Source organism: Paroedura picta, chromosome 11, assembly GCF_049243985.1.
Source record: "Paroedura picta isolate Pp20150507F chromosome 11, Ppicta_v3.0, whole genome shotgun sequence".
NCBI lineage: Eukaryota > Metazoa > Chordata > Lepidosauria > Squamata > Gekkonidae > Paroedura > Paroedura picta.
In genome coordinates this window covers 7,057,618-7,080,061 of record NC_135379.1, presented here as the reverse complement: position 1 = coordinate 7,080,061, position 22,444 = coordinate 7,057,618, and the positions used below count along the sequence as shown (strand labels likewise).

Here is a 22,444-nt window from a genome sequence, read left to right as displayed (position 1 = left end):
TTGAACATGTTGAGGTTCCACATATGTCCTTTTCTAGAGCGGTCTGCTCAGTTCTTGTAATTATAGGAAATGCATGGTAATGACATTACAGTTGTAGGTTACAGCTTCTTGCTGTGGATTTACATGTGCAGAAAGTATAATAATTTATAATGCATGTGTCTATTTGATGGGGAAAACAGTTTTTAGGAGGAGATGCTTCTGCCTAGTGATGCGTGGAGAAAAAAAAATCTGCCTTTGAAGTTACAAGAAAGAGAAATGCAAGAAGGAGGTAGAAGGATTTATGGATGCGAAGGAAACATTTACATTGAGCATTTTATTTAAGCATCTTTTTCAATAACAGCTTGATAGCGGTCTTTAAAAATTAAGAGTGACTCTGGAAGGTGGGGGTGGCAGAGCTTTGTTCAGGAAGCTGTCAGTGCGCGCAGTGTGGAAAACAGGATGCCTGTGATCTAGTTCTGAACCTGCAGCTTTTAAAACAAAGAACCATGAGCGTTATGTAAAGGGAGAGACAACCCCAGGGGTTTTAGTGTTCCAGATGAACTGTGACTTTGGTACACCCCCTCTCTGTTCAGTACAGAGAACACAGGTGGTGTTCTCGGGAAGCCGTGCTGTGATACAGTAGAGTTGAATTTGCACATACTGCCATGCTCTAGCGTGGGAAATAAATAATAGAACTCAACTGCTGGAATGCTCGATGGTTTTCCAAGTATGATATTTGATAGTTTGATTTGCAAGAGAGCATTTTAATATGTTTTTAAATAGAGGAGTGTCGCACAAGGGTCTCGGGTAACCAAGGCTCAGATCTCCATTCTGCCATAGAAGTTTACTGGGTTGACTGTAGGTCCGGTCCTACATTCTCAGCTAACCTACACGACAGGGTTGTTGTGGGAATAAAATGGAGAAGACAACTCTGTCAGCTGCTTTTGGTCCCAGCTGGGAAGTGAATAAACTTTAATCCAAATAGAAGTTCCTTAAAGTTTGGCTTCCTCATCCAGGCCTTTGATCAATGTTGTTTGTTTCTAGTTATTCCACTCAAAATGTAGGTGCACAACTCATTTTTTCAGCCTTCAGGTTTTGGATTTTCATAACCATATTACTGTATCGATAACCACAAAACCTTATCTTGTGATAGTTGCTTGTGATTTCATCCAAGCTATGACAAAAGTATTGTAGCACCTGTCTGTCTGTCTGTCCGTCTTTCTGTCTGTCTCTGGATAATCCTGGTGGTCACTACAGGAAGATCCTAACCTAACTGCTCCCCAAGTTCTCATGACTTCCTTATTGATTTTAAAAGTTTGAATGTTGTAGAAAGCAATTGGTTAAGAAATAATCTGCCCCCCTGAATGATTTAAAGGAAACATAAGCAGCAAGAAGAGCTGTGTGCAACTGCATTTTTACGTGATAAGCTATTTATTAACATTATTATTATTAACTTTTGTACTTTCACTGAGATTGCTGTGAGATGCTGCAATAACTTCCTAGGTGCCACAATGATATTGGTAGGTGCCATTACTACTTAGCACCTGGGATTAGTCAAGCCATGGGCTGGGCCAATGTAAAGGCAGTTGAGGTTTGGGAGGAGAGAGGGATTGCATTTTCTAGACCTTTCGCTAATTAGATTTCCTAAGAAATCAGACTTATTGGATTCTTTGCAAAACCTCAGTGTTGAATGTTAGAGGTGAGGGATGAGTCCCTCTCCCCTCCACATTTTATCCATAGTTTGTGACTGAGGCCATTGGAGGGGCACAAGTTAGAGGACCTGGTTTGCTTTTCCAAATCTGGCCTTCTCTATGTTCAGGCCCTGAGAAAAAGGCAAGGGATGCTTTCCCTCTCCTGCAGTTTTGTGTAGTGGTTAGGAGTGTGGACTTCTAATCTGGCGAGCCGGGTTCGATTCTGCACTCCCCCACATGCATCTAGCTGGGTGACCTTGGGCTCACCACAGCACTGATAAAGCTATTCTGACCGAGCAGGAATATCAGGGCTCTCTCAGTCTCACCCACCTCACAGAGTGTCTTTTGTGGGGAGAGGAATGGGAAGGCGACTGTAAGCTGCTTTGAGCCTCCTTCGGGTAGAGAAAAGCGGCATATAAGAACCAACTCTTCTTCTTCAAGCCAGAAAATATGTTCAGGGTAGGGAGGAGGTGGCCTTGTGTTGTGTCCTTCCCTCCTTCCTTTGACTCCGGCTCAGAGATAATTTTGAGAACATTTTTAGTGTTAAAATATACTTCTCTTACATCATCTCAATTCTGACACCCCTGTAAAGTAGGCCGTTATTCACATTTTTTAGATGGGGCCGATCCTGGGATTTGTCTTAGGGTAGCTGATGCGTTTCTGGCAAAGTATTTTTTCACTGTGGCTTTCCAGCTCGCTCTGATGCCAGTTCTGCAGTCTACAGCAGTCTGTGAACTGGGCTAAACATTTTTCAGATTGTTGGATGCATGCCTGCATCAAAATTCTTGGGTTTTTAAAAGTCCTGTTGTGGCCTTGAGAAAGGTGACTATTGTCACACAGAATAAATTGTTGAGTCTTCTTCTGTACCTCTTTAATTGTCATTAAAGCCATTCCAAAACGAAGATGGCCCCTAGTTCTTTTTTCTAGTGGTCGATGCACCAATGAATGCAAATTAAAATGGATTTTTGATTTGGTGCTTGTTCTTTGCTGAAGGATTTGAGCGGCACATCTTTATTTATGATGTTTGAAATCTGTCTGCCCGTAGCTATTAGCGCTTTGTTTAGTTGCCAAATGGTTCTGAAGGACACAAGCATCTCCTTCTGAGAACACTTCTGCACTAGAATAAGCCTGTTGCCATCTGCTGCGTCAAAGAAAGATGGCTAATTGAAATTATATTTATTGCTTTCAATTTGGGAAAATGAGAAAAATGGTTGCAGACCTTTTAATGTGTGTTGCAATGCCGTGCTGACCTAACTGCAAAACTGTGTGGAGCGGGAGTGACTGTTTAAGCTAGGTGGTATGTAATCGATTCCAAGCCCTGAAATGTAGCGCTGAAGTTTATAAGCATGAAGATCTTTGTTTTTTACAAGCAAATTTCTATAAGAAAGTGGTTCTATAGGAAAGTTTTTGCCATATGTTTCTGTCAATGACTGCTTCTTTTAGTTGGTTCATCCCTGGATCGAATTTGATCATGTCGAGCCAGTGGATCCTTTTGTTGTTGACCATGCCGAGCATTAATGATTTTTCTAACGAGTTTGATCACATGATGTGTCCAAAGTAAGTGAGCTTTAGCCGTAATATCTTGCCTTCTAATGACAAAGTTGGTTTGCTCCTCTCTAAAACTGTCTTGTTGGTAACTTTGGCTGTCCATGGTATTTGCAGCATTCATCTCCAACGCCATATTTCGAAAGCATCTATTTTCATCCTGTCTTCTTTCTTTAGTGTCCAGCTTTCTCATCCATAGCTTGATATGGGGAAGAACAGTACCATATAAAATTATAAGGTTAGCAGTATATATGGAAATAGAATTAAACTTTATTACAGTGAAAATTTTGAACTTTTCAAATACTAATGAATTACTCACTACACATTTATGGACAAAACACTCTCATTCATCTGGTGCCAAAGAAGCATACCTGATAGGTACACAAGAGAGGGTCTTTTTGGTGGCAGCCCCATGATTGTGGAACAATCTCCCCAGGGATGTACGCTCGCGCCCCCCCCCCCTTAGTCTTTTGGAGGCAGATGTAGATGATTGTATTTCAGATGGCGATCGGTTAGTTCAGTTTTTCTGCCTATTGGCACTTTTAGATTGTGATTTTAAGTTGTAACCTTTTATGCATGCTATGTATTTTCATGGTTGATATTCTATTTGTATGTATTGTAAGTAGCACAGAGTTCTGTAAGGTAGAAAGGCAGCTATCATTTTAATTTTTTTAAAATTAACAGTATATTCTCCAATGCGTGGTCTGTATGCGTACAGTAAACAAAAGAATCATGCAATAGATTGTCTGACATTAAAACCTTCACAGTATACATCTTTGTTAAGATCTTGCCTGTAGCATTATTCTGTTTGCAACTGACTTTCAGCTAGTCCTTAAAATGTTGTTTTTCACTGTTGCAAAACCATGAAAACTGTAGAAATGTTTTGAACCCTAAGTGTGTATGCAGGGCCTACAAGCCCTTGTTGCAGTTGTTACTGGGCTTTCACAACCAAAGATCATGGCTGTGACTGTCTCAGATTTTGCCCCACCTTCGAAACGCTTTTATGTCCTTACGTATAGGTAGCCTTGTTGGACCAAAGGGGTGGGGTGGGGGGGAATCCCAAAACAAAAGCTATGCAGAATCTTTCACTGGGAATGCCAACTAAAATAACATGAAGTAGTGAGTTAGCTTTCTGCCAGAGCTTTTAATTGACTGCAGGTTGTCATGGCTCCTTTTTTGGTATTTGCTGTTTGATATATTTTCCTCCTGTCAAGAAAGGGAAAATGCTGTTTCTTTATGACAGTATTTTAGTACACAGATTATAACAGATTATTATTAAGGACCTGCAAGAAAAGCCAGCAGTTTCAGTAATAATGCTCTTATCCTCTAATTCAGGGATAGTCAACCTGTGGTCCTCCAGATATCCATGGACTACAATTCCCATGAGCCCCTGCCATCAAACACTGGCAGGGGCTCATGGGAATTGTAGTCCATGAACATCTGGAGGACCACAGGCTGACTACCCCTGCTCTAGTTCACATAAAGGGAATTTAAATGTAAAAAAACGGGTCCTCAGATAGTTCCGGTGGTTTATTTTGCCAACCTGATCAGGGGAATTTCTCTCCCTTGGATAGTCTGTTTGGAATGAGATCACAGCATTGCTAGTGGCAACATGTCTCCCTACTGCTACGGAATACATACTGCATGTTTTGTGCTGTGCTTGGAGGAAGGTGAGATAAGCCATTTACAATGAAACATTCCAGAATGAGCTGTTCTAAACAGCTGTCCCTGTGCAAAGCTCCTTGTGTGTTTCCTGCCAGCATCTGCTTGATTACTGCTAGAGGCCGAATGTGTCTTTGTGTGGCCTTGCAGGTCATTTCACATTGTCTTAAACATGAAGTTATCCTTGGTAGTGTTGAAAAGAGGAGAAGACTCTTGCGAGTCCCTTGGACTGTAAGGAGAACAAACCGGTCAGTCCTAGAGGAGATCAGCCTGGACTGCTCCTTAGAAGGCCAGATCCTGAAGATGAAACTCAAATACTTTGGCCACCTCACGAGAAGGAAGGACTCCCTGGAGAAGAGCCTAATGCTGGGAGCGATCGAGGGCAAAAGAAGAAGGACGACAGAGAATGAGGTGGCTGGATGGAGTCACTGAAGCAGTCGGTGCAAACTTAAATGGACTCTGGCGAATGGTAGAGGACAGGAAGGCCTGGAGGATCATTGTCCATGGGGTCGCGATGGGTCAGACACGACTTTGCACCTAACAACATAACAACAACAGGGAACATAATAAAAACAGTCCAGTAGCACCTTTAAAACCAACAAAGATTTATTCAAGGCATGAGCTTTTGAGTAGGGAGTATAGTTTGGCCACTGCATATTGAGAAGAGAATACCTTTCTTTTTTTCTACCTTAAGGAGTTTCAAAGTGGCTTACAATTGCATTCCTTTCCTCTCCCTACAGTAGGTACCTTGTGAGGGAGGTGGGGCTGAGAGAGTTCTGAGAGAACTGTGACCGGCACAAGGTCACCCTGCAGGCTTCATATGGAAGACTGGGAATCCACCCCCCTTCTCCCTATTAGAGACCACTGTCTTTAAACTCTATACCCCACTGGCTCTGATTTTGTTCAGTGGCCCACCATCTTTCCCTTCCACACATTTCTCCATCACGTGCCTCCATGGTGATGTCCAAGGCTGACAAGTAGAGTCTAGGCCAGGGGTATTCAAACTGCGGCCCTCCAGATGTCCATGGACTACAATTCCCATGAGCCCCTGCCAGCGTTTGCTGGCAGGAGCTTATGGGAACTGTAGTCCACTGACATCTGGAGGGCCGCAGTTTGACTACCCCTGGTCTAGGCCTACTTTGCTTACCCAGATCTGCTCATTTTATAACTCCATGTAGCAGCATCTCTGATCTGTTCCTTTTTAAAGCGTAGCTGTAGAGTTGTAGTGATGAAGCTATGAGCAACTCCAGTTAGAAGCTAGAATAAGCTTCTTCATGTTCCTGCAAGGAGGAAGTCTTTCCTGCAGGAAAGTGATGTAAGGTTGATTCCATCTTAAATCACACTGATTTACATTAAAGCACTACGTCTAACTGGGTTGGAATTACTATCCGAATTACATATAACCCTGTTTCCAGTCAGACCGAACTTGGCAAAGCCATTTTTAATTAGGAAGTGTTTTTGCGTGAGGTTGTAATAAATGTTAGTCAATTAGTTACAGGTAATGTATTTTAAAATGGTATCTCTACGAATAGGCCTGAAGCTGAGTATTCATTATCTTCCCACCCACCCACCTAGAGTAAGGGGTATGTCCTTGGAAGTGCTTTGTGGTGTGTTAATTACTAGAGCTGAGTAAGATGAGCTGGTCCATCTGCTGACGAGGGCTGGCTTGCAAAGCCCTGACGTGACCAGTTATTTGATCTAGCTGATCATCGGCATTTAGGGTTGGCTAATCCGAGTGAAGGCGCAGGTAATAAAACCAGGAGGCAGGAGAAAGCTGCAAATTTAATATGCTCTTAGGGTAATATGCTCTATTAATATACTCTTAGGGTTAATATGCTCTAACCCAGGGGTAGTCAAACTGTGGCCCTCCAGATGTTCATGGACTACAACTCCCAGGAGCCCCTGCCAGCGAACGCTGGCAGGGGCTCCTGGGAATTGTAGTCCATGGACATCTGGAGGGCCGCAGTTTGACTACCCCTGCTCTAACCCTACAAAGCTTGGACAAGCAACCTTACCATTGAGGCACTTGTGGTAAACCGATCTCGGTTAAGATGTATTTAATCCAGGTCAGTGTAACACTATGATCCCCGAAATGGAGTGTTCTTTGTAGAACAGAAGTAGGGTTGATTATGGGCACATGTATGCAGACTTCTCATTTAACCCACTGTGTTTTGGTGAGGGCAAAATGTGATTGCAGAGGACAGCGATTAGTCCTCCCTGGATTGCTTGGAGGAAGAGTGAGATGAGAATGTATAGACTAGAGTGTCATGCTATCTGTAAGTTCACAGCATGACTTCTGAATATGTGTTTTGGATGGTCGAGGCCCTCTGTCTTGGGGCTGAACTGCTTCCCCCTCCCTTGCTGACTTCTGAAAAAGGTTCGTTCGTAAAGCCTTAAAATAATAAATATCAAGTTGGGAGGGCATTTTGAAGTACCTAAACACGACTGATTTGATTACAGGCAAATATATTGGAAGACGATAGAGTGACAGGTTAGGGGAACGAGCCTATTTATTTTTATTTATTTCTTTTATTGTTTTTATATATTGCCTTCCCCGGGGGGGGGGTCTTCTGTACAGGGGGGATGTTGGATACCAGCTGAAATTGGTCTAGTTTTATATCTCTCTATATCCGCAACCTAACCTCCTCTCTGTGTCCCTTGCAACTGCACACTTAGTACTTATGGAAATAAGCAAAGTGGAACATATTGCACATTAGGTGGTTACAGTAGGCAGGATATTATATCTCCCACTTGGTCATGATTTAATATATTTTTAAAACGTAGCTCGTTTCTTGTGTGAGAGGATGCGTCTCAACTCTCTCAATCTTTCTCTTTCAGATCTGTTTCCTTCTGTTTGCTATCCTGTACATTGTTTCCTACTTCATTATCAGAAGGTACAAGAGGAAAGCAGGTAACTTTTTAATGTTGAAATTTTGATAATAATGAAAGGGGTAACCGGAGGGAAGTCCTTGCTGGCAGTAGTGGCATATCGGTGCACCCTGTCGGATTGCCAGATTGTATTTCCAACGATGGGATGTGGCAGATGAAGAGATGACTGTATAGCTCTTGCCAGTGAATGTTTTAAGCTTTGTCTGCCCTTGGCTAGTTTAGATCTCTGCTTTCCTGGCCCCTTAAAGACCAACTTTCCCTCCTATATGAACCTACACAAGAGTGTTAGGAGCAGTTGAGTTTGGCCAAAGTGATTATGTGCATGGGAGGGAGGGGAGGAGTGATATTTTGAAAAAAGTTTTTGTATTTGATTTATGCTCTGTTGGTTTTAATTACATGATTTTTTTGTAATATATAATGTTGGTATGATTTTTAATTTTATGATTACCTGCCTTGGGACCTTGCTCCGTCAGAGAAAGGCAGTATATGAACATTTTAAGTGAAATGCGGCATAGCATATTCCCAGCTCTTTCCATTCTCCCAGTGCTTTGTTTCCTGTGGGGTAGGGAGAGGCATATTTGAAGGGTTGTCCAGTGGTCAAATTATAGTACACTATCAGTGTCATGCAGGACAGCTGAATACTGAATGTTTGGCTGATATTTGTCCTTTGATGAGTGAATGGGAGGTAAGTGCAGTGATTGGCTGATCCATTTGTAGGCTGTAATTGCCCAGAAGAAAACTGGTTCTCTTGTGTGATGCTGCCACCTAGTGACCAGATGCCTACATATTTCATGGTAGCAACCTTGTGCACAGGCTGTATGTAGGATCATCTTCCTGGTGGCACAAATGGCTTATAGCATTGCAGTTAGAAAACTGCGTGTCTTCTCCCATGGTTGGGTACTTGACCCTAATGATATGGACGGACCAGAACAATTGGGATGAAATTAATTCAAAAGAAATTCCATGTAAACATCCGGAAGAAGTTCCTGACAGTTAGAGTGGGTTCTCAGTGAAACAGGCTTCCTCAGGAGGTGGTGGGTTCTCCATCTTTGGAAATTTTTAAACAGAGGCTAGATAGCCATCTGACGGAGAGGCTGATTCTCTGAAGGCTCAAGGGGTTGGCAGCTTACAGTGGATGAGTGAGAGGGTTGTGAGTGTCCTGCATCCTCTAAAACGACTGAAATAGTTTACTGATTTCAGTAGTTTTAGAGCAACTCTGCGTGGGATTGTGCAGTTAGGCTAACAGGTTTCAGCACCACCTCTAATACATTGTGTATTTGGAATTGTTTTATTAATTTGGAGGCCTTGAAGCTGCCTTGTACCAAATCACACTGTTTCATCTTGTTCAGTGCTGCCTTGTCCTGGCAGGTCATGGCTAATATTTTTATTTAATAGTTAGTTCCAAAAGGAATATTAGGATGGGAATCTTTCAGAGTTTTGCAGAACTTGTCTTTAAGTGAAAGAAGTCTGGGAACATATGTTTCAAGGCTTCAAGGTTCCTGCAGATTTCTGTGAAAGGAGAATGTTAAATTGCATCTTTGAAGGCTATTAGAATGTCTCTGAAATCAGACATATGCACATTCTCCTTCCCTCTGCAGTCTTGGAAGCAGCTGCGAAGGAAGCAGAAGTGTTTGTGTTTCCTCTTTTGTTGTCAGTAGGACAGAAGAATGATCAAGAAGGATGACAGATTCAGTGCCTCAGATTTAATGAAGAAAAGAACGGGGTCCTTGTACTGTAGTTTCAGTCACAAACCGAAACAAATCAAGAGCACAAAGATCAGAGTGTTTTTCTTGGGTTTTGGGCCACGTTGAGCAGTCGTCTGTGTAAAGGTTAACAACCTTGTATCATCTCTGTATTTATCACCATTTTTATTCCCAGAGGCAGGGTTAGGCAAGAAATAAAAACAGGTTGCGATCACTCAGTTACAAATGTGCTTTTTTTCCCCAGATGAGCAAGAAGACGAGGATGCAATTGTCAACAGAATTTCGTACGTACACCTTAAGGCTTTGGTCTGCTAGTCTTTCAGTATTATGCCAGCTGTATTGCCGCTTTATAGTTTTCAGGGGGGGAAAAAGGAATAATGCTGTGCCTTGAGAGCATCCATTAGGGCAGGGGTAGTCAACTTGTGGTCCTCCAGATGTCCATGGACTACAATTTTCATGAGCCCCTGCCAGCATTTGCTCATGGGAATTGTAGTCCATGGACATCTGGAAGTCCACAGGTTGACTACCCCTGCTTTAGGGTGCAACAGATAGCCGTAAAGATTGGGTTGGACTAGATGACCCTGGAGGTCCCATCCAACTCAGTGATTCTACAACGGTGGTGAACAGGTTCTAACCTTTTGCTGGGACAGGTTGTAACCTTCTAGTCTGAGAAGGGCAGCAGTACCTGTGGCTGGGATACTTCGATACGGGCAACTTTGGAGCACAGAATCTCCATTGTATTCCTATTTGCTTTGAAGTTTACTTCAGCATCATTTGGGACTATTTCGTCTGTTAGTAACAATTTCCCAGGATGTCCAGATTTGGAACGAGTCAGGCTGCTAGTCTCTGATGAAGCACCTCAGCGTGCGCTTTTAACTGTGAGACTCTGTGCTGTCACTTGTAAAATACGTCCCTGGTGGGTGACTGAACATTTTATTACAAAGCAGAGCAGCAAGAACTTATATAGTATAACGCAGTGGTCCCCAACCCCCGGTCCGGGGACCGGTCCCGGTCCGTGGATCAGTTGGTACCGGGCTGCAGCTCCTCCTCGTCCTCCTCTCCGGCTGCTGCCTTCGTGGATGCCCTGCCACTATGCCACTGGCTCACCTTTAGTGCTCTCCAGCGGCCGCCATGGCTGGGGCTCTTCCTCGGCGTGGCACTGCACAGCTGCTGCTGGCAGCGCCCCCCAGCGGGCATCAGGAAGTTAGGGGCACCAGCGGGAAAGCAAGCGGAGCAGGGGCTCAGGGTGCGTTCCTCAGCAAAAGACTACCCCCCCCCCGGGCCTCAGTAAAATTGCCAAGCGTTGACCGGTCCCCAGTGATAAAAAGGTTGGGGACCACTGGTATAACGTATTACTCTTATAACTGCTGATTGCCCGTGTCTAGCTTTGTTTTAAGTGCGAACTTAAAGGGACTCCGGGGACTGGTAGAGGACAGGAAGGCCTGGAGGATCATTGTCCATGGGGTTGCGATGGGTCAGACACGACTTCGCAACTAACTACAACAACCTTTGTTTTGTACCGTATTAATAAATAGTGACCGACTGGCTCAAGGGCTGGTGGCGGAAAGGTGTGGGCAAGTGGGGGGGGGTGCGGTTTCAGCCACTGGTTCTCGTCACTGCATATGCGACATGAAGCTCATGTGTTTTCTGGTGGGATATTGGAATATGCAAGGATTTTTCATGGGAAAGCCTTAATTAGGAGGAGGAAGGGATTCTCTCCTCGAACCCACATGAGTTTTTAGTCTGACAGGTTTTTAAAAGGACTACTTGGGAGCACTTGGGTATGCTGAGGTTTTCTCCCTATATCTTGTATGCAGCTTCTAAGCCGCATCTGCTTCAGAAATGGTTTGTCACACGTTGAGTCATGTTTGAAGAGTGTAACCCCAAAAACTGAACAAAACAGATGCCCTGATTTGGGAATCTCCGCCTCTGCGGTGAGGGCGTCCATCTTTAGAGGGCAACTAGGCTGAATTGACTCCTAGGTCAAGCTAGGTTTTTGGCATGGCAGCAGTATAAGTCTTCACCAGCAGAGGGAGTGTGTTTATTAGCCTTGCTAGATCCATGGTGTCTGGATTTTATTTACACGTATTTGTATGTATATTCAGTCGAACTAGTGCTTCTCTTTAAGTACAGTTGCACATGAATGGAAACACTGTTTGAAGTGTTTGGGGTTTTCTAGAAGGTTAGACATATCACACGTTTTAAATCTTAAAAAAAAAGGTCAGTTGATCTCTATCGCATGGGAAATTTTTTAGAATCCTCTGAGAGTGATTGGACATTTTAGAAGGGTTAAAAATACGGATAAAAATGCGGATAAGTTAACACTTCCACCAATAGAATTTTTGCAAAGCTTAACCTATATTAAATTTGCATATTAGTATAACAAAGGCCTCGTGTTGGTTTTCTAGGAAGGATTTGTTTTTGCTGGAGGCCAACACAGTATTATTTTGCTCTAAATGGGTGTGTGTGTGTGTGTGTATGACGACTTTCTGGCCTTTTAAACCTGTGCAAAATGTATTTAACAGAGCTTTAGCCACCTTGCTTATAAAGCAGGCTCACATAATGACTAAAACATTTATACTGCCCTTCCCTCCTTTAACACAATGCATCCTTGAATGCATCCTGACACACAAACAAGACCTTTTAGATGCTTAGCTAATGTGTTAAAGAGCTGCTGTCCTTAAGCAGCGGGGTTCTCTTTCCTGCTCTATGCCGCTTCCCTTCTTATGGGAATAAGGAAAAATGATATGGGATTACTTGAGAGAACGAACGGCATGCTGCATCCTTAGAGCTGACAGTGATGTGCCTTCCGCTCTTCCCTTATTTTACAAAAACCCAACTAATGAATATAAACCCATGTGAATGTAAATTATTAATGCAATTATTCGTGTTTCGGGATTTTTGCTCCGATTGCGTTAACCTTGTTATTAACAACAACGCCTCTCTTTGACTTTCAGGCTGTTCTTGAGTACCTTTACTCTTGCCGTTTCAGCTGGTGCCGTCCTCCTCCTACCTTTCTCAATAATCAGTAACGAGATCCTGCTTTCTTTTCCGCAGAGCTACTATATTCAGTGGTTAAATGGCTCCCTAATTCACGGTTAGTACTCCATTATGTAACCGGATATGCTCGAATGCGTTCAGTTATCTCACAGCTCTCGAGTTTATCATATATATATGCTGAACTGGGAACAGCAAGGCCCACAGAAAGAGGGCCCTTTGTAAAGAGTAAACCCAAGAGGCAACTGTCCGTGATTTTGAGATTCTCTTTCCCCACCGAGCCACCAAAGCCCAAATTTATTATATAAAATGTCCTTGTTCATACTGGAAGAATACTTTGGCAGAGGGTTAACTGCCTCAAACTCTTGGAATGGAATAGGAGTCCAAGCAGCCAAGTGGCACTTCCTGTGCACGTGTGGGCTTAACTGGTTTTAGATGGCAATCTGTATCAATCTGAAAAATATAACGTAAATACTCCTCTCTTTCCCAGAGCCTATGAAGTAGCAATGGGCATTGTTGAGGATATCTGTATGCCATGCCACTCAGTCCAGCTACAATCTCTGCCATTCAGGTGGAGACTGTTCCATCCTGTGGGTACCCCCTCCATTTGGGCGGTATGTGTGTATGAGAGAGACCTGCAAAGATAGGGGAGGAGGTAGGGTGGGATAGGTTTCCCCTCTAATACTGTGTGTCCATGCATGCATGTTGAACTCCCCTGCCAGGATTCTTACTGACTTCCATTGAATTTGTGGAGATGACTGTATTATTGGCATCTCCAGCATCCCAGCTTGATTTGGGAAGAAGGACATGCATGAGGAACTGCTTCATTGTTTGCATGATATGTGGCTTTCAGAGGAGGTCTGCAAATGCCCAGTGCCAGTGCCGAGTTAATTACCCAGTCTTGCAGATGTTCACATGTAGCAGGAAGGTACCTGAACCTCTGTGCAAGTGTGCACATGGTCACCTGTAGAACAAGCTGCGGTTGGGAGGAGTGCAAGGTGAAGGACGTTCAGAGAGGGACTGAGGTTGAAAAACAGAGAAACGGCGCTTTGATAGAAATGTTATATGAGCGATGTGTGGGCACGGCTGTAAAAGATTGTTCTTCTGATTGCATCAGGTTGTGGTATGTAGGCAGGTCTGTTGGAAAGAAGGGACATTAGTTCAAAGCAGATCCAAGATAGTTAGGTTCAGTTTCAAAGTTAAATCTAGAAAATAAGGACTTCAATATTCTTAAAGGGAGAGGGTTTTGCTGTTTCAGTTGTGACCAGCAGATGGAGATAGAACACAGTGAAAGCCATGTACGTCCCCTATGCTGGGCTCCCTTAGGCAAGGGCGAGGTTTTATCGGACCAAGTGAAACGCTTGCTTAATTGCAGCTTTCATTTTTTACTTTCAAGTGCTTCAGTGCCGAGATCATATCGGAGTTGGGCTGGCAAGAGCACTTTGGGTTGGTTGCTCATAAAATCATTCATACATTGACTCTTTTGTCATCGGCCATATAAAATCCTTGGGGTGTGTTCACCCACTCCTTGTCTGGTGTGCCAAGGTGCTTCTCTCTCACCCCATCTTTCTGTTCTCTGCCCATGACCTCCTTTATTCTGGTGTGAAAAGGCTGCAAGTTGGAAACAGAACTGCTTCCTCCCTTCCACGTACAGACATGCAAGATCTTGGACAACGTTTTGTGCAAGAAGGAAAATTAACACGCAGAACCGCTAATATACACAGGACAAGTCTTATGGGTGTTACTTGGCAAGACCAAAGAGAAAATGGTGGTTTGAAGTGGCTCGCCCACCGACGTCTCTTTTCCTCATGTGGGGCAGGTTCTTTAGATCAGGGGTAGTCAACCTGCGGCCCTCCAGATGTCCATGGACTACAATTCCCATGAGCCCCTGCCAGCAAATGCTCATGGGGATTGTAGTCCATGGACATCTGGAGGACCACAGGTTGACTACCCCTGCTTTAGATCACGGTCTGCATTACAGTTTAAAAGTGATGTCTCAGCTTGAATCGTGGTTGTGCATCTCGCTGGCCGTAGCCAATTTCTTGTTCACCTAAAGTGTGAGTGTTCTGAGCTTCCGTTCATAACAGTTCCTGTTTGCACACAGTAGTTACTGTGAGCAAGTTAGCCTTGCCGTACAAGCTCGTTCAGTAAACAAGAACACGGAGTCTTGAGCAGACCATATTCAATGTGAAGGCAGCACAGCCATCTGCAGTGCTTTTTAGTGGAGTAGACGGCACATGGCATGTGGTAGGGATACTTGGATGCCAATCACCTTTAGGTTTCAAGCTAAGCAATGCAGGGTTTCTGGTACCCTGAATTTGCATGAAGGTTAAGGACTTTACGTTAGTCACGGCTCATCTAGCAGCAATGCTGAGGAAGTCTGTAGTTAGAGGGGATGCTGAGGTCTGTTAAGGATAATTGTGAATGAGATTAAGATCACCACTTAGCAAGTTTCACTGGGTTGTGTTGTAGATCACTGCTGTTTTCAGAAGCTTCCAACGGTATCTATCGATTAATGATAAGATTCTGATTATGTGATGCTTTAAAGATTATGTTTGCACAACTCACAAATAACCCGCGTCTTTCTCGTTGCATCTAGGTTTATGGAACCTTGCCTCCCTCTTTTCCAATCTTTGCTTGTTTGTATTGATGCCCTTTGCTTTCTTCTTTCTGGAGTCTGAAGGCTTCGCTGGCTTAAAAAAGGTAGGTTGGTATTAAGTGTGTGATGCCAAGATCCTGTATTCACCTGACAGAACTGTTGGCCTGCTTTTAAAATAGATTTGATTCCAAAGCTGCTGCTTATATATTGAGTGGTGACAGTCGGCTCTGATAAACTCTGTAAGTAAGTTCATGCAATAGCCAATTTGCTCTGACTTTACTTTAATGATACTCCTCACTTAGCCCACAGGCCTTGAGCAATGTCATGCAAAGTACAACACAAAATAAGTAATTTAAATAAACCAGCCAATTTACCACATTTGAGGTCCTTTAGATTTAATTGCCTTAGTAAAAATGTTGACTAATGCCAGCGTAGATCCATGCCTGCCAAGAGCTTCTAAAGCTTATCTGATGTTAGCAACTCCTCGCTATCACAGCAACATGCAGAAGAAAGCTTGAATTCACTGGCACCTTTAAGACCAACCAAGTTTTAGTCAAGGTATCAGCTTTCACGTGCATGCACACAAAAAGCTTTTATCCTAAAGGAAACCTTGTCAGTCTTAAAGGTGCTACTGGACTACTTGTTTCTGCTGCTTCAGACCAACATGGCGACCCTCCTGACTCTACAGAAAAGAGTCGTAAACAGAAATTCTGCCAAAGGTACAGCCTATTACAGTAAGCAGCGGTCCAAAGTTTCTTTCTGTCCAGAAGCACAGCTGCAGAGTTTGTCAAGTGTATGGGAACCTTTGCATTCGGCCTTGCTCCACCTGGGAAGGAGTAAAGTTTAATTTTGGAAGCATAAATCCTCACCTGTATTGAGGAGCAGTTGAATAATCTAAGTTCTGAAAGGAACAGCCAATGAAAAAATGCAGGAGAAAGAAAATGGGGTTGGCCTATTGAAACTACTTTGTTGATAGGACAACGTGGGGGGGGGGCATGTTGGTACTGTAAACCAAGGGTAGTAACGTCCATGGTGTTGGGAGGAGCACATCTGGCAGACTGGTACTTACAGTAGGAATTGGCCATTCCTTAAGCCAATATATTTAAACACTGTTTATGACCCATCAGCAGAGGTTCACATGCCAGCCTGGAGCCAGCGGACTAGGACTGAGGTGTATTTAGGCATTACTGGCAATAAAGAGGAGCTAGAGGTTGACATTCCTCGACAGGGGAAGACCCCTTCCTGGATGTTAGCTCTATCGTGCCAGAAGTAGCTCCTCTGACTGCAGCGGGAGCCCCTGGCAGATAACTTCTTATTTTATTTATTTATTTTTCGATTTATACCCCACCCCTCCCAGTGAGTTTTTTCAGAATACCTGGGTAGATGCAGAGCTGTGTCTTGAGGCCGATTGTCACAGCACCTGAAGACGGCCAGTTTAGCAGTAGTCATGTCGGAACATGTGTGAGAGCATACGTAAAAATGCCTCAGATGAGCCCTTTGCTTTCCAGTGATTCTGTGAAGGGATCTCTTGTCACAAGTGAACGGCTGAGGAGCAGATGGTGCTGGGTGAGAGCAAATAGCACAGGGATCTTCACATGACAAGACGCGCGTATTGTATGGATGAGCATGATACACATATTTTGTTGTTGCCTGTGTAAATATTAAAACTACCAAGTAACCAGAAATGAAATTTGGAAATCCATCTCTCCAGCATCTACTCTTTGAAAACGTGTGTATTTTTTCTTTAAGTTGTGATGTTCTTTTGGACGTTTTCTTTTAAAATGGCAGCTTGCAGAAAATCTGATCTCAGCCTTCAGTTTTACTTGCATCCTGGCTGTTATGGGGTTGAACAACCCTGACTTAGATGATTAAATAATTCCATTTTGAAATATCCTGCTCAGAACACGTGCACGGATGCCTTTGGTTTCCTTTTCTGACAGTGGACAGCCAGTATTTCAAAAGCTTGTTTATTCATTCCTCCCTCCACATCATTACTGGTAGTTTGGAATTCCAGGTTTTGCACACAGGTACGCTGTTCTCGTGTGAGCATTTTCTGGCTCACTATTTACTCGCCATTCATCTCAAATTAGTGTAGTGCTCAAAAATGATTCCAATCCTATGAGCGGGAAATGACTAAACGAAGCGTGTAGCCATCCTTGCTGACTGCAGGTTACCCTTGGCAAGGCACATACCGTGGTTTTAAAGGAAACTCTTTATAGGATGCAAGACCGAGAAGGTGCAATGATGGAGCTTGGCTCAGGACTTAATTCTTCCACACGTGAGCTGAATAGGTCCAAAGTCAGATTTGGGGGTTGAATGTCAGGTGCATAAAGAAAAGCGTTGCCGAAGTGTTCCGTGTATTCTACAAGACAACTCAGAGTAAGGAAACGTTACTCTTTCCGTGTAAAAGGTAAAGGTATCCCCTGTGCAAGCACCGAGTCATGTCTGACCCTTGGGGTGACGCCCTCTAGCGTTTTCATGGCAGACTCAATACGGGGTGGTTTGCCAGTGCCTTCCCCAGTCATTACCGTTTACCCCCCAGCAAGCTGGGTACTCATTTTACCGACCTCGGAAGGATGGAAGGCTGAGTCAACCTTGAGCCGGCTGCTGGGATTGAACTCCCAGCCTCGCGGGCAGAGCTTTCAGACTGCATGTCTGCTGCCTTACCACTCTGTGCCACAAGAGGCTCTTTCCGTGTAAGTTACCACTAATTCTCTTAGCTCTGCCTGCTCCAAATAGAAGGTTTCCCGTTCTTTATATTGACACTGCTTCAGTCATTGTTAAAGAACAGAGGGCCATAGCGGATGTGCTGGGTGTGATCCATGGCAGTGATGACAATTTTGCAGAGTTGAATGTAAGGTTGGGTGCTTTGGCCGCTTCCACCATCATGGAAGCCCGAGGTGCTGGCCGCCTCAGGGTTCCGCAAAGGCGGAAGTGGCCGAGGTGTGCAGAAGTGCCCAACCCTAGTCGGATGTGTCTGCCTCTCCTGTGTGTGAATTCCTTCCTTCCAACTTAAGCATTGTTTTTCTCAGCACAGTGGTTAGGGCTGAACTTCAGTTAGCATGTTTGCTGAAGACCCAGTGATTCGACTTGATTACGGCCGATGGAAGTGAGAGGAAGTAGTCACATGGTGGAAGGAAGGGAATAGGTGGTCCTGACGTCTTTTTCTAATCCCTTCTTCCAGAGTTAAGAGACAGTATTAAATTTGCATTTGTTTTAAAGGGGTGCTACTTCAGATGAGTTCTAATAATGTCAAAGTCAAAGTCAGACACCTTTATTGGCATAATAACAACAGAACGTGTATATAAAAGACAGAGCAATTCATATCCCAGATCACTTGCAGAAAACCCCATGGAGGAATTTTTGCAATGCCTTCGGTTACTTGAGGATTGTGATCCAGTAAAAGAGAGTGCATTATTGTTGAAGGACTATTGAGTTCTAGTAATGTATTATTTCTACAATTAGTTACGTTCTGGTGTCTTCCCTGCTACTCGTTTTTACTACGAATGTATTTTTAAAAGGGTACATTATTTACTAAATGGTGAAATAGCTTATTATTGTACATTCTGTTGTCTGAACTCACGCTTTCTGGTTTGGTTTTTACATGATGGATCTTTCCCTCCCCCACCACTAAGCCATTTGCAAACTTATTGTGGGTTTTTGTGTTCTAATTGATGGTGTCCGTTCTCAGTGGCATATGGTAGGCTCCCATGGAGTCCCTTGGGCAAAACAATTTTCCTTTTTTAAAGAGCACTTCCACGTCACACAGATACAGACGCGGAAATTGGGCATTCGCGACGGATGGGCTCAGTGCTTGTTCTAAAAATCAAGTTAAACATGATTGTCTGTCTAGGTTTTTAATTAAAGCACTCTGTTAATTCAGGCAGGATATTTTAGCCCTAAGGGGCTTAACTCAAGTGCCCCTTTCCTTAGTCCACTGCTTCATTTTTTTTTTAATTGGGCCTGCCATTTTTTGCCATGTTCTTAAACTGTAAAGCTGGATGCTCTGCTTGTTGGTTTTCCAGTAATGGTGCCTCCTGCTAACAGCCATGGAGTCTGTTGAAGCCCTTGCAGTTAACGACATTCTTGGTGGTTTTAGTGATCCCAAATTATGTTATTTGGACTTGTTTTTAGAAGCTGTGCGTTGCCCCTACCTAAATACCTAGGATGATCCTTCTAGCATAAAAGCACAGCAGGTTTTATAAGGCTGCAAAGCGGGGCAAGGTAATGGAATGATATTTTAATCTTTTTTTAAGCGGAGGACCCTTCATTCTTTCATTGCAAGGCCTTTTAATTTTGTATCTGGTTTTGTTTGGAAGTGTCGGCCTGCAATGTCAAAAGGCTGCTTCTTGGCACCAGGGCCTTCTTCGCCCATAAGCGGAAGAAGTGGGAGTTCCTTGACTCCAACGGAGTTTTAGACTCGTCCTCAAATGCCAAACTTGGGAGCAGTTTAAAAATGGTTGTGGCTGATGGTTGGCAAAAGGGGGGGAGGGGGAACCTACAGATCCAGCATGAGCTTTCTAAATTAGTTTAAGCATCTGTTTTCCTCCTCTACCTCGAAAAACAGTCGTAGCATCAGTTGTAAGGTGGATGTTTGTTGTATCTATTAAAAAGTTTGGGTAATATTTCTTGGGGGACTAACAGCATGGTTGCATTCTAAAATTTGGGAGTCAAAAAGCCTTCCCAAAGAGGCAGAGCTTGAATATTTTATCATATTCACAGACTGCGGTATCACTTCCAACTTTTCAAACGTCTTTGTTCCATACTCCCCCCCCCTCCCCCCCAACACCGGACTCTTGTCCTTGAAGCCGTGGCATAAAATTTACCATGAGCGACAGCCACATCCTGACCAATTACGCAAACTGTCCAGACATCTCAATGTTTGGAACACATAACGCGAGGTCTATGGATTAAGAGGTTCACTCCGAGAACATCAAAAGAGGAGTGCCTGATAATAAAAGCAAATGGTAGAAAAATCTGAGGTGACTTCCTCGCTTAATTAATTAGGTCAGCCAGGTGGCAGTGAAGAGGCCAGGGCCGGTGCTCGGAATATCTATAAAGCCGAGCTACATGACAGCACCGTAGAGGAGGAACAGAGATTGCTTTTAATATACTTCTATCCTGTGTCACAGTTTGAGATGGTCCTGGTTTATGTCCCTTTTGGCAAACTTACATAAAAGTGACCCTGTACTGTATTTTATGACCAGATGACTTTCCCCCCCCCCTCCGCGGCTAATTTGTATCAGGACCCCAACGTTAAAAGGAGAAACGAGTAGGAAGCATAAGCCAGAACGTCTCAAGGAGGCTTCATTGCATCTTTCATTATTTCTACTTGTTTTTGCCACTGATCATCCATAAATTGTTGGAAATAAGTGTTTAAGGAAGTGCTGCTTAGTGTTAGAAGCACATGGATGTCTTGGTGAAGGGTTTTTTTGGGGGGGGGGCAGGGGAGGGGTGAAAGGAAATCAGGGTCTGTGGTAACAAAGAGGAAGACTCCCGCTGGGAACCTTTCAAGGAAATTTAACTTGCATCATGTTTTGATCTTGGTGTTGGCTACAAAAAAAAGGAGCAATATTTCACCAGACATTACAAGTCGATGCGAAATCCCCATCACCTCTTTCAGTCTCTTCCTTCTCCATGTTTTAATAAGATTATATACATATATATATGTATATACACACACTTCCAGAAGCTGTGGAGACCTGAATGTGAACAGTCAGCAGTGAGGCAGGGGTCTGCATCGCAGGGCGCGGGTAACAAACACATTCAGAAAATCTCTTTAGTGTTTAAATGGCCCCCTTTAGGGCAGTCCCATACGTTAAAGTCGTTTTTGCCAAGCACTAGTCAAACTTCCAGGCAGAATTCTTCACCTCTGAATGCCTAGCTACGAAGGATAATCTGCATTATCTCAACCCCTGGCGTGCAAGAAAGGGCCACAAGAGCCAAGCACCAACACAATCCCTTCTGGCCATCCACTTACAATCTGTCTATGGACTACTTGATGGGTGTGAAGGACAGAAAGAGGTAGGGAACAGTGAGAATATGGACTTGTTCATTTTAGGAGGGCTCAAAGCTTGATTTAAAATGTCGGCCTTGGAATGGTATTGAATTATCATAGGCTATCTCGGTTCTTCCTTGTCCTTGCTTAGGTAATAGAAAAAGCATTTGCCTGGTGCAAAAACTCCTGGTTGGCTGCACGGCTGCCTGCTATTTCGACTGCAGCATGTCGCTGTTCATGCTTATTTGCACGTCTTATCGAACAGATCTCACCTTGGTTACCGGCATGCAATGCCTTTTGCCAAACGAAGACAATGGGCTTGAGAGTTACTTGAAATGTGCCATGAATGTCAAAACGTTTCCCAGGTTTTGTAAAAGGCAGTGCCTATAAAGCAGGGGTAGTCAAACTGCGGCCCTCCAGATGTCCATGGACTACAATTCCCAGAAGCCCCTGCCAGCGAATGCTGGCAGGGGCTTCTGGGAATTGTAGTTCATGGACATCTGGAGGGCCGCAGTTTGACTACCCCTGCTATAAAGTAAAGCTGGCATACCGCGAGAGAGGTCGAGACGTTTTTCAGGAGTCCCGGGCTTAAATCTTCAGCTCTGTAGAAACATGTCAGCTTATTGCTCAGTATAGCGTGTGAGTGTGCACAGAGAATACTGTGTGAGCATCATCGATTTGTTGCATTTGGACTCTGCTGCTTAACGTTTTTGAGCTAACAAGGTCATAATGGCAGCACTATGGTCATTTTAATTCAGTTTTATAATCTGAATTCGGCAAGAGAGTCATTTTGGGTTATCCACGATAACTCTCAGCAACATGGTATGTTTTGTTATCAGCCGGCATTTGACGGCAGTACCGTTGCTGTTTTAACTTGTTTCAACCTGCTACTGTTTATTTAATCGGTTGTAATGGCGTGTTTTATATTTTTCGTATACCGCCCTGAGCCAGCTTGCTGGGAGGGCAGTCTAAAAACCCAATAAACTAAATGTATAAATCTATAAGCCTGGATGTCCTGGTTGCAGACATACATCAGGCAAACAGAGGTGGTCAAATTATCACTTCAAAGTCCAGAGACCAGTTAAAGCAGACTCACAGCTTCCCGCCCAAAAGGGGGGAGGATTCTTGTTAGCTGTTGGGAGGGACAAGTTCTTGATAGTTTAGTTTCCCAATTTTAATCATGTTTTACATAAATTTTCCCTTTCCAAATTATAAAAACTGACAAAGACTCTTGTCATGGAAAGCAATACTTAGCTAAATTCGCCTGTATTGTAGTAGGAGTAAAGATTGTAAGCACCAGGAAAGTGTTTGTATCCTGTGTGCTGTGGGCCTCAGCTGCTCAAAGGAGTTACTTACTGTACAGTAGACCAAGGTGGTAGCC

At 43.7% G+C, this 22,444-nt stretch overlaps 1 protein-coding gene across 3 annotated transcripts in view; it reads left to right on the top strand.

The window, feature by feature from the left end:
- Positions 1-22,444, top strand: part of LMBR1 (limb development membrane protein 1) — a 49,268-nt gene that overhangs the window by 4,891 nt on the left and 21,933 nt on the right. Inside the window, exons 2-5 of one of the 3 annotated variants that reach the window (XM_077304398.1) lie at positions 7,716-7,788; positions 9,714-9,753; positions 12,462-12,566; positions 15,066-15,169. In XM_077304398.1, the coding sequence (XP_077160513.1) occupies positions 9,714-9,753; positions 12,462-12,566; positions 15,066-15,169 (249 nt within the window). In that variant the 5' untranslated portion in view covers positions 7,716-7,788. Of the gene's footprint in view, positions 1-7,715; positions 7,789-9,713; positions 9,754-12,426; positions 12,567-15,065; positions 15,170-22,444 lie in introns of all 3 variants that reach the window. The other 2 variants (XM_077304397.1, XM_077304399.1) reach the window with 2 other exon arrangements.